We start from the raw sequence: 12,662 nt of genomic DNA on the forward strand, positions 1-12,662 counted from the left end.
TCTATATAACTATCATATATTACTACAATCAATGACTATAGAACAGAAGCCGTTTTACACTCACAGGTAGCTACTTGATTTACACTATCAGAGTTTATTCTGGAAGTGATACTCTGGTAGACCACAACAGCTGAATAGTCTCAGTTGTCAACATATTGTAACCAAACCACTATCCATCTGCAAAGGGGATACTGGACAAAAGGAGTCTGTCACATAACAAAACTCATTTTAAGAACAAGGGAATTCTAGTAGTAAGACGGTATAAAAAAATGCAGTTTCTGGAGCAATTTAACTCTAATAATAAAATATTTCACAACAGAGCATGCAGCTATGGCAGACTACTGCTGTTTACATCATCTACAGGTTGATCCAACTACAGAGCCCCGTTTCATACGTTTGCCGATTGTTGAGAGGCGTAAACATAGTCAGTGATGCGAGCAAAGTTTAGGCATCTGTAAAGCAAAAAATAAGAACGTAGACTCTGGAATGCTTGAGGCTGCTAACCTGCAGTTGGAGACTGATAAACTGCTGGTGGAGTCTGCAAATCACTACCTTAGCTGTAAATGTTTAAACATTGTTGCAGAACCTGGGTGGATATACTACATGCTCCTTTTGGCTAAAGCGTATAAAATATGAGAACCTTTTTTCCCCCCAGTAATGGGACACATGTATCTCCGAGTAACATGGTTGATTGAATTATCACAGTGTCATCACACAGCGTTTTAATAACACCCCAACCATGTTATTCAGACTTCGTTCCTCCTATCCACTGCTTGACATTAAAAGATTAAGACAAAAAAGCACATGGAAGTAAAAACAAAAATGCACCAGGACACACAAAAAATAAAAATACACTTCATATACAAAACAACAAACCCAAACAAATAATATTAAGAGTTTAAAAAAAACAAAAAAAAAAACAAGCCAGTGTTGTGCTGACCAGATGCAAGGAGTAGGGGAGTAGGGTTTTTTGGAATAGAAATAACAGGGCGAGTGGTACGTTGCGTCTCCTAGACGATGTGGAAGCGAGGCCCGGGCGTGGCGATGATGTCGCTGTAGGGCTCCTCCTGGATGAGCTCCACCGCCTGCTGCTTCTTCAGCACCAGGAAGCTGTAAAACTTGGCGGCGGCCTGCTTCTTGTTGTTGTTCCTGCACAGGTCCAGCAGGCTGACTGACTGGGCGCCCGTCTTGGCCATCACCCTCTGTGGCAAAGAGAAAGAGAGAGAGTCAGGGAGGGAAAGGCTGATGATTCACAGGCCTTTGCTCTAAAACTAGTTTGGAAGTCTAGGGGTGTTTCTTTTTTATAATTTTTTTTTTTTTTTTTTTCTACAAAATTCTACTTTTTCTCTTCACCTCTTTTCTCTTTCACCTCCTATTTCATTACCTTGTATTCCTCTATCACACATTGTCATTCTAGGGGCACAGGGATACTTTGGTACACCTACTGTCAAGGTGCTGCGAGCCTTGACCTCTGTAATACTAATTGCTTGTATCTAGGATCTGATCTAGGAATTGAAGGTTACTCTACTGCTGCTCTCATTGTAGGTCAATCCAGATAAGAGCATCAGCTAAAATTTAAGTGTAAATATTATATTAAGGCATCCTTGCTTCATGAGATAGCATACAGAGAGAGACACAAAAGATGAGGTAGAGAAGGGGTAATGTGCAACAGAAGTCATAAGATTTAAGTCCACAACACTATGAGTACATGGTATGTGGCTCCACCTATCACTGACACGAGTCTATTCAGCTCATGTCAGATTTACCATAAATGCAAGCTGCCAGCAGGGAAAAACTGTTCACGTCAGCCTCCTAGTGGTAAATACAAGTAGCAGGCTTCGATATCTCCCATTTGGTGTCACAAATTGTGGAAGCGTGTCAACACAAGCGGTAAACATAGCCGGGAATCAAACGATATCTGGAGTCCAAGGTAATACCAATCAATCAATATCTGCCGCAGTTTGTTTAAGGCTGATTTTAAATCCCTAAATAAAAAGGACTTTGGATGCGGGCGTTCCAACAAGATAAACACATGAACGCTTCCAAGTAGAAACAATGAGATGTCATCCCGTCCTTCTGCTTCTTCCGATATGACTTGAAATCTGTATTAGTTCCAGTGTGTTGAAACCGTCCTGTCCTGGCAGGTCATGTGATGTACGTACCTGGAGGCCATGGAGCATCTGCTGGGTTCTTTTGTTCCACCTCCTCTCCTCCTGGTCCTGGTCTCCCCCCTGCACCTCCTCTTCCTGACAGACAAACACACAGTGACAAACTTTGAGGGAGAATACCTATAGACAGGCCAATCTAGGACTGAAAAAATTAATTTAAAGATTTTTGTATACTGTTCAACGGGAGTGAATAGTGGGAAAATAGTGGAAATTATGTCACTGGTATGGTTTCCATTACAGGTCTAAAAAAAACACAATCTGTTAGAAAACAAAAAGTGCTTTTAAGTGCGTGTTAGTCATATTTTATGTTGCCCCTGGCACCAGTGAGCCTCATTGGACTATGCTGAGGAAAAGTAGCTTTTGGGGCTTTTTTGAAAGAAAATTTAACACTTATTCTAAGCTAAGTTGTGTGAAAGAACACATTTGTATTTACAGCAACAGCCTGGGGCTTCATCGGGAAATAAAGCAGTAGGGAGTTCAGTGTCTTTCCCAAGGACACTTTAACAGTAGTTGTTCACATTTTTCCCAGTCTGTCTGATGATTTGAACCCCTGCCTTGAAGTTAGAGAAGCAGGCATGTGACCCTCAAGTCATTGGTTCTAATCCCTAGAAAATCTGGACAGGGAAAGAGTTTTTGCATGCTACTCACCTCCTCATCGGAGTCATCGTCCTTCTTCTCCTTGCTCTTCTCACCAAGCAGGTCCAACTCTATCAGCTGGCTGATGTTGGTAGTGGTTTCCTCTGGGGGCAAATCCACACTGGACACCTCCAGCTGCTGGGACACAGCAGAGGCCCGGGACCCCTGCTGCTGCTGCTGGTCCAGAGTACCCATCTGGAGGGAAGGAGAGAGCAGGCGGGGGGGTGAGAGGAAAGGGAGTGAAAAGTGTAGAGAGAGAAAGAAAAAGAAACGATTTGAGAGAGAGTGACAAAATGCAGAGCGAGAGAGAAAAGTGAGTACAGGAAAAGAGGGAATGCAGAAAGAGTAGAAAGAATTAATGTCCTGACATCAACAAACATGGAATGACATCAGCGGTAGAATAGTCGAATGGGTGTAAGGATGGGTGGCGAGTGTGCGTCTGCTTCAGTATACACAGACCCTGCTGCTAGGGGAACAGCTGTACTCACAGGCAGGGCGGGCTCTGTGTCCTGGGCCTTGCGTTTGAGGCCGCGCTGGGAGGATGGAGGGGGCATGACCGTCTCGTCCAGCGTGGTCCTGCTGCCCTCCATGGCTGAAGCCTGCAGAACGCTGGGCTCCTCCATGATGGTCTGGTCTGGAGGGTGAATGGACATACATATTAGGGAAACTCACATGGATGAAATAATTGGTTTGTGTGCCCAGAAGTAGTCGTGTGGTTAAGTCCCCTGCCTCCTCGATTTAACAAATACTTGTTTCAGTAGTACTGAGTATGATGGGAAAATAAATGCTCAGTCTACTTAATTTGATTTCTAATCACCAGTCCGTCCCCTCTACTTCCCAAACCCAAACACACTGGTGCTGCTTTACTTGTGAGGACAGCAGGACTTGTATTCAATCCCTCACGTCTACCTGCCACAGGCAAATTACATGCCAAGCCATAAAATTAACTGATCCTATTCTAGTGCTAAAACAAGCCCATCCCATTTCCGTTATAACTTCTAGATGTCAGAAGTAGAATTAAAACTTCAGTGTAGACACACACACACACACGTCTTACCAATGATGTCTCTCTGCTGGTGGCTCAGGGTCTCCTCTCTGGGCACCTCTGGGTTCTCCAGGTCCTTGAGGAACTCATCCAGACTGTCAGCCTCACCACCCTTCCTCCTCTTCCTCAGCTCGTCTGGTACCAGCGGTGTCAGACACCTTGTGAACATCTGGAGAGAGAAAAAGAAAGAGGAAGGGAGACAGAGACAGAGAAAGGTATTTTGTCTTTAGTTTTTATTTTACTGGGAAATTACCTAATATATCAGTTAGAAGTGTGAATGTGTGACAATAAATAGGACACAAAGCGAGGGAACTTCCAACATTTCTAATGACAGTAGGCAAGAGATAGTAGATCAGTACGCTTTATGTCAACATTAACGCAAAGGGTATCACTGCTCATCATTGTAAAGGCTCTATAGGGCTGCGTGATTATAGTTAAATGCTAATCCCAACTGTTTTGCTACATATTGTGATCACAACTACTAAGCGACTGGACGTCATCAATGCCCCACCTTTTTATTTACCATTACCTCACTGCATATAGTTATACCTGATTAATTCAACAGCCCTAAGGCTCTGTTACCTTGAGCAGCCTGGCGTTCCAGAGAGGCTGAGCGGGCAGAGAGAAAAGCTTCTCCACTCCTCCGGTCTCCTTCCACATCATCAGCTTCTTGGTGGGTGGTGCCAGGTCCAGGGTGGTGACGATGTCTGAGTAGTCGGAGAGCTGCGCACGGATGGTCTTACTGTCCAACTCCTTCACACTGTCCACAATCAGCTTCCTCTTACGCTTCGCCTTGGTCTCCTTTACTGCACGGGACAAAGGGAAATGGAGACAAATCAGCGCAGCAAATCAAAATAGCTCTGAAATTTGATGTCACAAGGGCATTTATAAATAAATATGTCAAGTCAAGTTTACATAGTCATATTTTTTCTCTATCTTTTCTACTGTTCCAAAACACCGGAAATTTTGGGGGAAGAAAAGCCTGAAAAATCTCACCCAAGTGATACTGACATACCTGTGATGTCAATGGGCTCCAGGGCGAAGGCTTCTTCCTCGTTGTGAACCAGAGTGGTCTGTTCCGTCTGGTCGGCCATGGCTGGTAGAGGCTCTGTTGGGCCTGAATCTGGGCTGTCTGGGGCTCCCGCTACCAACACACGACACACACACACACCAGGCATAAGTAAACTCAGAGTCAGGGTGCTCATGAGGTCATGTGTGTGCCACATAGCGCTTTCTCTTTAAGAACTTTTTGTAGCGTTGGGAGTAATTTTGGCTCCGAGACCCAGTTTTGCTCTGGGGCCAGTTCCAGGATCAATTTCAGGAAGTGTTGCAACATAAGAATGACTCTCATTTGGATATTTATATCATGATATATGGGCAATTGCACTGTAACTGCAACAGTTTATAACACAAGCTACTGCAACACAACACAACACAAAGTGTCATTTGTTCAGGCTCTGGTTGAGGTACTGTGTGGAACGTACCTGAGAGGGCATCAAAGTCATCTTCATCGTCCCCGTGGTCCTGAGGCATCATCACACTCTCTGTGATGGCAGGAGGGTCGTCGAAGATTCCACCTCCATCCTCGTTACTCAGCAGCTTGTCCACTGCACAGAGATTTAAGTTTATTCTACTGTTTCACACAATGCAAGTCACTCTAGATAAAAACGTCAGCTACATGCTTAAAATTTAAATATACGTGTAGACAGGAGACAGGGGATACACTCTAGTGGTGCTCAAAGTGGGGGCATAGTGTGTGGTTATCCACCGTATGCAAAAGAGAAAAACTTCTCAAAAAAGCTTCCTCTTTCAGTAAAGATTGATAAGCTGTATATTTCCAGTGGGCTTTAATTACCGAATACATTCACCTCTTACACTCCATAACAAGCCATGGGAACAGCAGCAGACAATGGGGTGAGAATAACACATTCAGACAGAGTTCCTGCCTAAAGCCAGCTATGGCAAGTCTGAGCCACTAGTTAGAGGAAATATCATTCTTCAACAACAGGAACAGAGGTGCAACCATAAAATGTTGAGAAATCCAAAAGCAGACATGCCACAATCTCCAATATAAACTGTGTTTACTTATTACTAAAGTTACAAATTTTACTGTTGTAAAAGTTTGACCTACCCTTACATTTTTTACACCTATCTCTATTATTCCAATTAGGGATGCACCAATATTTTTCTGAGGCCGATACCGATATTTTCACACCCATATCGGCCAACACCGATATGCATTTTTGTAAGAATCTCAGAACAAATACAGGCGCAAAACAGATGAAGCTTTTCAGACATGCCCATCTTATGATATTTAAGTGGTTTTTAAAAATCAAATCATGTTGTTGCTAATTTGACAGTTGTATTAAGTGACACACTCATAGAAAAAAAGGTCAATGCAGATAGTCAGCCGATATATTGGTGCATCCCGATTGCAATCAAGTGTAGGTTCTTTGGCTAAAATACTGACTTAAGATCGGCACAGAAAAAAAATAATAATAATAAAACAGCAACAGTAATAACAATCTCATTCAGCTCCCCCTTACCCAGCATGCCTCCCTCGCTGCTTTCCATGGGGTTGTCTCCGAAGTCGTCCTTGTACTGGTCGTCGTACTCCAGGTGGTTGGACTTGTCAGTCATCTGGTTAGCTCCACCCTCGGCCTCCAGTAGCAAGTTGGAAGCCGACGCTCCCATGATGTCCACCTCAAACGCATTCTCCTCCCGCATCATCTCCCGGTCGTCCATCCCAAAGTCAGCTGCGCAACAGAATTGAGTATTTTTATATTGCCCATATGGTAAAAGTGTAGAGTGTGGGTAAGTGGAAGACATTATATCGACCGAGATAATGAAAATTGCCTAATGAAAACTGCAGACTTGTGGACGCAATGTGTGCAGGGAAAGCGAATGTCTGGCGCTCTCCTCCCTCCCTCAACAACTATGGTGAAAGTTCCCCTGTGCAAAGCATTTATCTTTCCCCAAATCCTCCAGCAGAGCTTCTCAGTTGCTAACAGCAGACGATTTTGGCCATATTTGGCAGCTCCCAGGTATCACTGTCTAAATGTATAAATGTGAAGCACAGTACTGCTGAACAGGAGAATGCATGCTCAGCAAAACTCCACTATAAAGATAAAAAAAATAAAATAATAAAAAGAAATACTGATGCCTACCGAAGTCATTTTCCTGCAGCAGGCTGAGGTTGCCCACCTCCTCTCTCATGGTGATCTCTTCCACTCTGCTCTGGTTCAGGGTGAACTGCTGGGCCACATCAATGTCACTATAGAAAATATACCACACAGTCAATTTAACATTTACATTTCATTTACTGTACTCTCCTTCCAATTGATTCTAATCTTATTTGTAGTAGTGGCAGGCTAGGGGGATAAAGAGACACAGTGAGCAGCAGAAAAGACTCTGTTGTGTTCAGTGCATTTTGTGATGAAGTGCTGTAATCTCCTTTTTAGCGTATTCACTTTCCTGCACCTTGCCTCGTCTACTTCTACTTCAGTTCATGATTTCCTACATTTCTCAGAAAGACTTTTTGACAACCCCCAGAGAACAGCTGTGAGCTTGTTGCATTCAGCTCTGGGTTATACATGTAGGCAGAGAGAGCAATAGCACATAGATAGAGAAGCGAGAGTTTTTCCAGTTGAGAAAAGCAAGAGTCGTGCCCCTTACTCAAAACGCAACATGTTTTGAGGCTGCATTGCATTCTGGTCTATTGAGGCTACTGTCAGTGGAGAAATCAGTATCTCTGCCTTTCCTACGACGGATTTCTCCCTGTATGATTGTTGAAATGTTGAATTGTCTAGAAAGCAGACCTTTATCTATGATTCTGAGGGACTGACACCAAACACCTGACATTTACTGTTGATTTTTTAGACTGCTGCTGAACATTTTTCTGCAATTAAACTCCAGTGGAAACATCGTAATGTGACGTCACATCGTCTACATTGGCCAGCTATCCATGGGAACAAGAAAAATACAACACCAAACAACAAAATGGGCCCAGGAATGCAAGGTACATCGCCAATAGCTGTTTTTTTAGCAGTGTTCAAGTGTTGTACTGCTTTACCTTAAACATTTAAAACTGCTTGCCTTTTTGAAATAGCCCTACGATAATTTGGCAATCGGACAACTAATACCAAACAGGCTGCCAGAACTTTGGGACTATTGAACTTTTTCTCTGATTTTGAGTGGTGACCCAGGATTACCAATCAGGTCCCATTGTAGCTCCAGTGGAAACATCGCAATGTGACGTCACATCGTCTACATTGGCCAGCTATCCATGGGAACAAGAAAAATACAACACCAAACAACAAAATGGGCCCAGGAATGCAAGGTACATCGCCAATAGCTGTTTTTTTTTTTAACAGTGTTCAAGTGTTTTAGGATGGATTTTCCCTTTAATATAGTACCATACTAAACACAAAAACATTTGTCCCCATGTCTTCACATACAAACAAAATTATGAAAGTGGCACAGTGGACATACATGCTCACACACACACACACACACACGTAGAGCTAGACAGATAGAGGACTCACTCTAGGTCTGGTAGCGGCTGGTCAAAATCGTGGAACTCCTCTGGCAGGGTGATGGCGTTGTAGGCCGCTTCTCTGTTCTCCTCCGGCAGATCCACCACACCTGAAACACCACAGAGCAGAGGAAGGGAGAGGTGACGCTCTAGTCTTCAAATGTTCACACACATAATCAGTTTAGCAGTTTAAGTATGGGAATAGACAATTTATATATATGTGTATTTGTTTATAAATATTTTTTTCTCTGGTTCTTTAGGAGCCAAGGAAAGAGATGGATATGTTTTCCCAAGATCAGTGTTGTGTTTTTGGCTGTTTGTTGTTGCTTTGGCGTTGACAGGATCTACTTTTATTGTATTTTTCTTTTTTTGTGTGTGAGGATACTTTTATGTGAGAGCATGTGGGTAAGTGTATGTTAGTATCTAAGTATGAGTATTTGTATTGGTATAGTCATGTATGTATTATGGGGGGAAAAAATAAATCAATAACTAAAGAAATTCTAAAAACTCAGAATTCCAATATATCAGCTGACTTGACAGCAGATATACTGAAGGAGGTAGTTGTCAAGCAATAGCATTTCTGAGCAGCGTTGAATATTATGTTTCTCAGGGTAGAAGAGACCGGCTTAGTTAAATCTCTGACCAAAGACACAGAGTTAAGATGACAACTAGACGACAGGATAGTCTCAGTCAGTGCCAGGATCTTTTCTGGGTCAGCCAGTCTTGACTGGTCACATTTTGTCCCCTACCTGGTCTGAAGGCCATCTTGATCTTGATGAAGGCCTCGTTACAGTCGGCCAGCAGGTACTTGGCCTTCCTGTGGTAGATCCTCACCACCCCCAGGAGCAGATGACCTGATGTACGCAGCGCCATTTTCACCTGGGAATAATAAAATGTACATCCATACTTTATTACTGAACACATTTCTTAGATCTGTGGAATCACATGTCAGTATCATTTGCCGTTGCCTCAGCACCACCTTGATAGCAATGTGATGTTAAGATGATGATGATACACCACCATTTTTGCATGTAAAGCCTGAGGATATAAGCAGCCTTGATACACTTAAAAAGACAGTCGAGCAGACGTTAAATGCTGGAAGTCTAAAAACTTTCTTCAACTTCCCAACAATGTATCTGAGGTTGCTATATTTGGCTCACTAAAGTAAACTTTTTTACTGCTTTACTTTAAACATTTAAAACTGCTTGCCTTTTTGAAATAGGCCTACGATAATTTGGCAATCGGACAACTAATACCAAACAGGCTGCCAGAACTTTGGGACTATTGAACTTTTTCTCTGATTTTGAGTGGTGACCCAGGATTACCAATCAGGTCACAGGAATATATAAACGACACTACAACCTTATAGGATACCTCAGCTAAGATCACTCTTAGATGGTTTAAACTATCAGGACAATACAATTAGAACAATGCAAAAGAGGGAAAATAAGGGGGGAAAACCATAAAAACAATAATCTCATTTGACAATGAAAGGGAGCTGTACAAGGGAAAACCCCCTGAAAATACCTTGGGTGAGATGATGCTCTCCACACTGCTCTCCAGATTGCATTCAAACACATGGGCCTTGGTGAGCTTCTTGTCCCAGTGGGCCGCCAGCCAGATTTTGGCCAGCGGCCCACGTTTGCTGAGGACAAAGTGGGCATAAAACATTGTCCCAGCACCTTCTCACAGCAAGGGAAAGGGGAAGGGGGGCGCCAAGCCTGGATGGAGGAAACAACAGAGAGGGGAATAACACACATGATTCAAATTACAACCTTGAAACATGGGAACAAAGCATGACACTTGAAAGGACACTTTCATTGTGTTGTCTGAGCTATAGCAAATAGTCTCTTTCAAGTCTAAATGGGAATCATGAGAGCAGTTAATAGCAGGATGCAAGATGAATTAATGAGGACTTTCCTAAACCTGTGAAAGGCATGTGGAAGGGGGCGGAGGCTTTACATACATAAAAGCACTAAGCTACGTCTGACAGCTAATTTAGCCATACGTAAACTGATAATTTCCGTGTTTCTCCTGCATCTAGACCAAACGTAGATGTCCGAGTACTTGTTATCACTGTAAAACACCATATTACACAAACAAAATCACGCCAACGTTTTGAAAAAGTTGTATTTCTGTTACATTAACGTCAGTCAAGTGAAAACTACAGGGAGCCCGTTAGCCTCTAGCGCAATTTAGCGATAAAGTTAGCCAGCTAAGCAAGCCGTTTTTTATTTGCGAGCGAGACAGATTAGAAATTGCATTACAGGCGACCGTGTTAAACAAAAATATAATAACTTGTATCACAACAGGTAATGATGCAGATGCCGCTCAGCCTTGCTGTGTGACAAGCTAACTTAGCTGCTGGTTAGCTAGCTAACGTTAGCACTGTCATTCACTAAAAACAGAGCACTGCGAGGCTTGTTCATTTTAGTTGGAAAACATGAAAATGCAGCCAACTGTTCATTTAGTAACACGTATTACACGTCCACATACAAACATACCCACTCACCAGTTAGCGTTATTGTGCTTTTCCCGTTTTGGCGGCCGTAGTGTTGCTAGTGGTAGCTATTTTTCCACCCCTCCTCCCACTAAAACAAACAAGATGGCGCCTTTCCCTTTTCTCTTTTCCGCCCGCCCAAAGGAGCTTTTTGAATCCACAGGATGTTGCTGCCGGTCGGCTGGGTCAGTGTGTGGTACTGATGTGGGAGACAGGCAGAGATGCTGTGTCATATTTCACCTGACTACCTGTTTATTAATCTAATTCAAAATAGAAAAAAGCAAAAAAAAAAAAAAAAACAGACCAGAAAAAAAGAGAAAAATTGAGTGCAATATTGATTGCAAAGGCTAGTTGTTTTTTTTTTTTTTGCAGTTCTAATTTTGTTTTTGTTTTTGGAAAAAAAATTGTTTGAAATTTTGGTCTTGGACACAAAGCTGAGGTATTTTCTGAGAGGAGGAAGAAGCAGAGAGCTGCCACCAATCAAAGCTGCCAAAAAACATCTAGGTTCAAATTCAAGTTTTTTTTTATTATTCAGATCCCCATTAGCTGTTACAAATTGTAACAACTACTCTTCCTGGGGTCCACAGATAAAAACACTACATAATACATGGTACAGAAACATTACACACACATAAAAACACAACCTATGACACAGTACAAATACAATATAGACACAAAACAAGATCTGTAATCAACAGTCAGCACCTACTCCCATCCCACCCCCACATCAGTTAAGATAAAAGGATAAATTTAAAACATAGAAATAACATTATGTAGACAATGAAAACAAGCATACACCAGTGTACAAGATAATAATGTTTGTTTATTACATGGATATCTCTCCAGTTCTATATCTCATTAGGTGCCTGTTTGACTATTAACACCCAGAACTAAAATGTACTTTTTTGTGATGAGTAGTATTCATGATTCCCCCATAGGTAACAAACTGGGAACTTACATAACAGGATTATCACCACCCCTCCCTACCTCAGGTCTGGTTGTATCACATGCACCACATGAATGAATACAAGGTGAAATAGAAATTTTTGCTCTGCTATTTTGGGAGTGTGATTTTTGTAGATTCCTATATTCTTGATAGACTGGACTGTAGCGTAGGCCTGGTACATCTGTGTTGTATCTGGACTACAAAAGCACTATCTTGTGACATTCTGCAAATACCACCAGGAGGCAGCAAAGTTGGCCAATACATCAGATTCAGATACTGGGCATCATCATGACCCCCCTTCAATGGAATAAAAAGCACCTAAATGCAGTGAATGCTTCCTCACATTTTTATCTGTGAAATGTGAGTTGAGTTCTTTATCCTTTAAAGCTGTTAGAAATCTTGATATGAATTCAAAATAAGAAGTAGTCTTACAGCATTAGACTGATGTAAGTTACCTGAAAATGCAATATTTTCAAGAAAATAAAACCTGAAAAAAAGAAATATCTTAACTATTGCTTATTTTAGTGGGTGTTTGCTTTATTGTGATCAATGACAATGATATTAAGATCAAGATCTATCAAGATCAATGATAGTCCCTGGTTACCCACTTTTTAATTTACCACAACATCATTGGATAAAATTAAGTTAGAGAGTTAGAGAAAGTACAGACAGTGATGTGGCTATGTAACACACTTAGTTACACACTCTTTCACTCGTACCTTCACTGCTGCACATTTTGGTCACATGAGGGAAGGTGTAGCACCGCTCTATCCACCTTCCTCACTCTGTGTATTTAGCGGGTCATTTGTCCGCGTCATTGTTGTCACGCGTCG

At 42.1% G+C, this 12,662-nt stretch overlaps 1 protein-coding gene across 1 annotated transcript; it reads right to left on the minus strand.

Annotated features, from left to right (window-relative positions):
- Positions 1-125: 125 nt before the first annotated feature.
- On the minus strand, positions 126-10,990 carry rad21b (RAD21 cohesin complex component b). Its single transcript, XM_071517644.1, has 14 exons — positions 10,896-10,990; positions 9,911-10,104; positions 9,133-9,262; positions 8,394-8,493; positions 7,017-7,123; positions 6,396-6,605; positions 5,334-5,456; positions 4,865-4,993; positions 4,432-4,655; positions 3,862-4,018; positions 3,293-3,438; positions 2,817-2,999; positions 2,163-2,246; positions 126-1,202 (listed from the first exon to the last, which is right to left on the minus strand). Exons 2-14 carry the CDS (start codon positions 10,052-10,054, stop codon positions 1,011-1,013), a joined length of 1,929 nt encoding a protein of 642 aa, XP_071373745.1. The 5' UTR covers positions 10,055-10,104; positions 10,896-10,990; the 3' UTR covers positions 126-1,010.
- Between the last annotated feature and the right edge of the window lie 1,672 nt (positions 10,991-12,662).

Source organism: Centroberyx affinis, unplaced genomic scaffold (genome assembly GCF_046629955.1).
Source record: "Centroberyx affinis isolate AG114_WGS23_722 - 3 ecotype Tasmania unplaced genomic scaffold, CSIRO-AGI_Caff_v1 ptg000505l_1, whole genome shotgun sequence".
NCBI lineage: Eukaryota > Metazoa > Chordata > Actinopteri > Beryciformes > Berycidae > Centroberyx > Centroberyx affinis.

Excerpts from the sequence above, each read along its gene's own strand:
- rad21b (XM_071517644.1), bottom strand. The coding sequence starts at position 10,054 with ATGTTTTATGCCCACTTTGTCCTCAGCAAACGTGGGCCGCTGGCCAAA. Across the intron at positions 5,457-6,395 it reads CAGCGAGGGAGGCATGCTGG|TGGACAAGCTGCTGAGTAAC; the intron begins GTAAGGGGGAGC and ends ATCTCTGTGCAG. Across the intron at positions 3,439-3,861 it reads CCAGCAGAGAGACATCATTG|ACCAGACCATCATGGAGGAG; the intron begins GTAAGACGTGTG and ends TTCACCCTCCAG.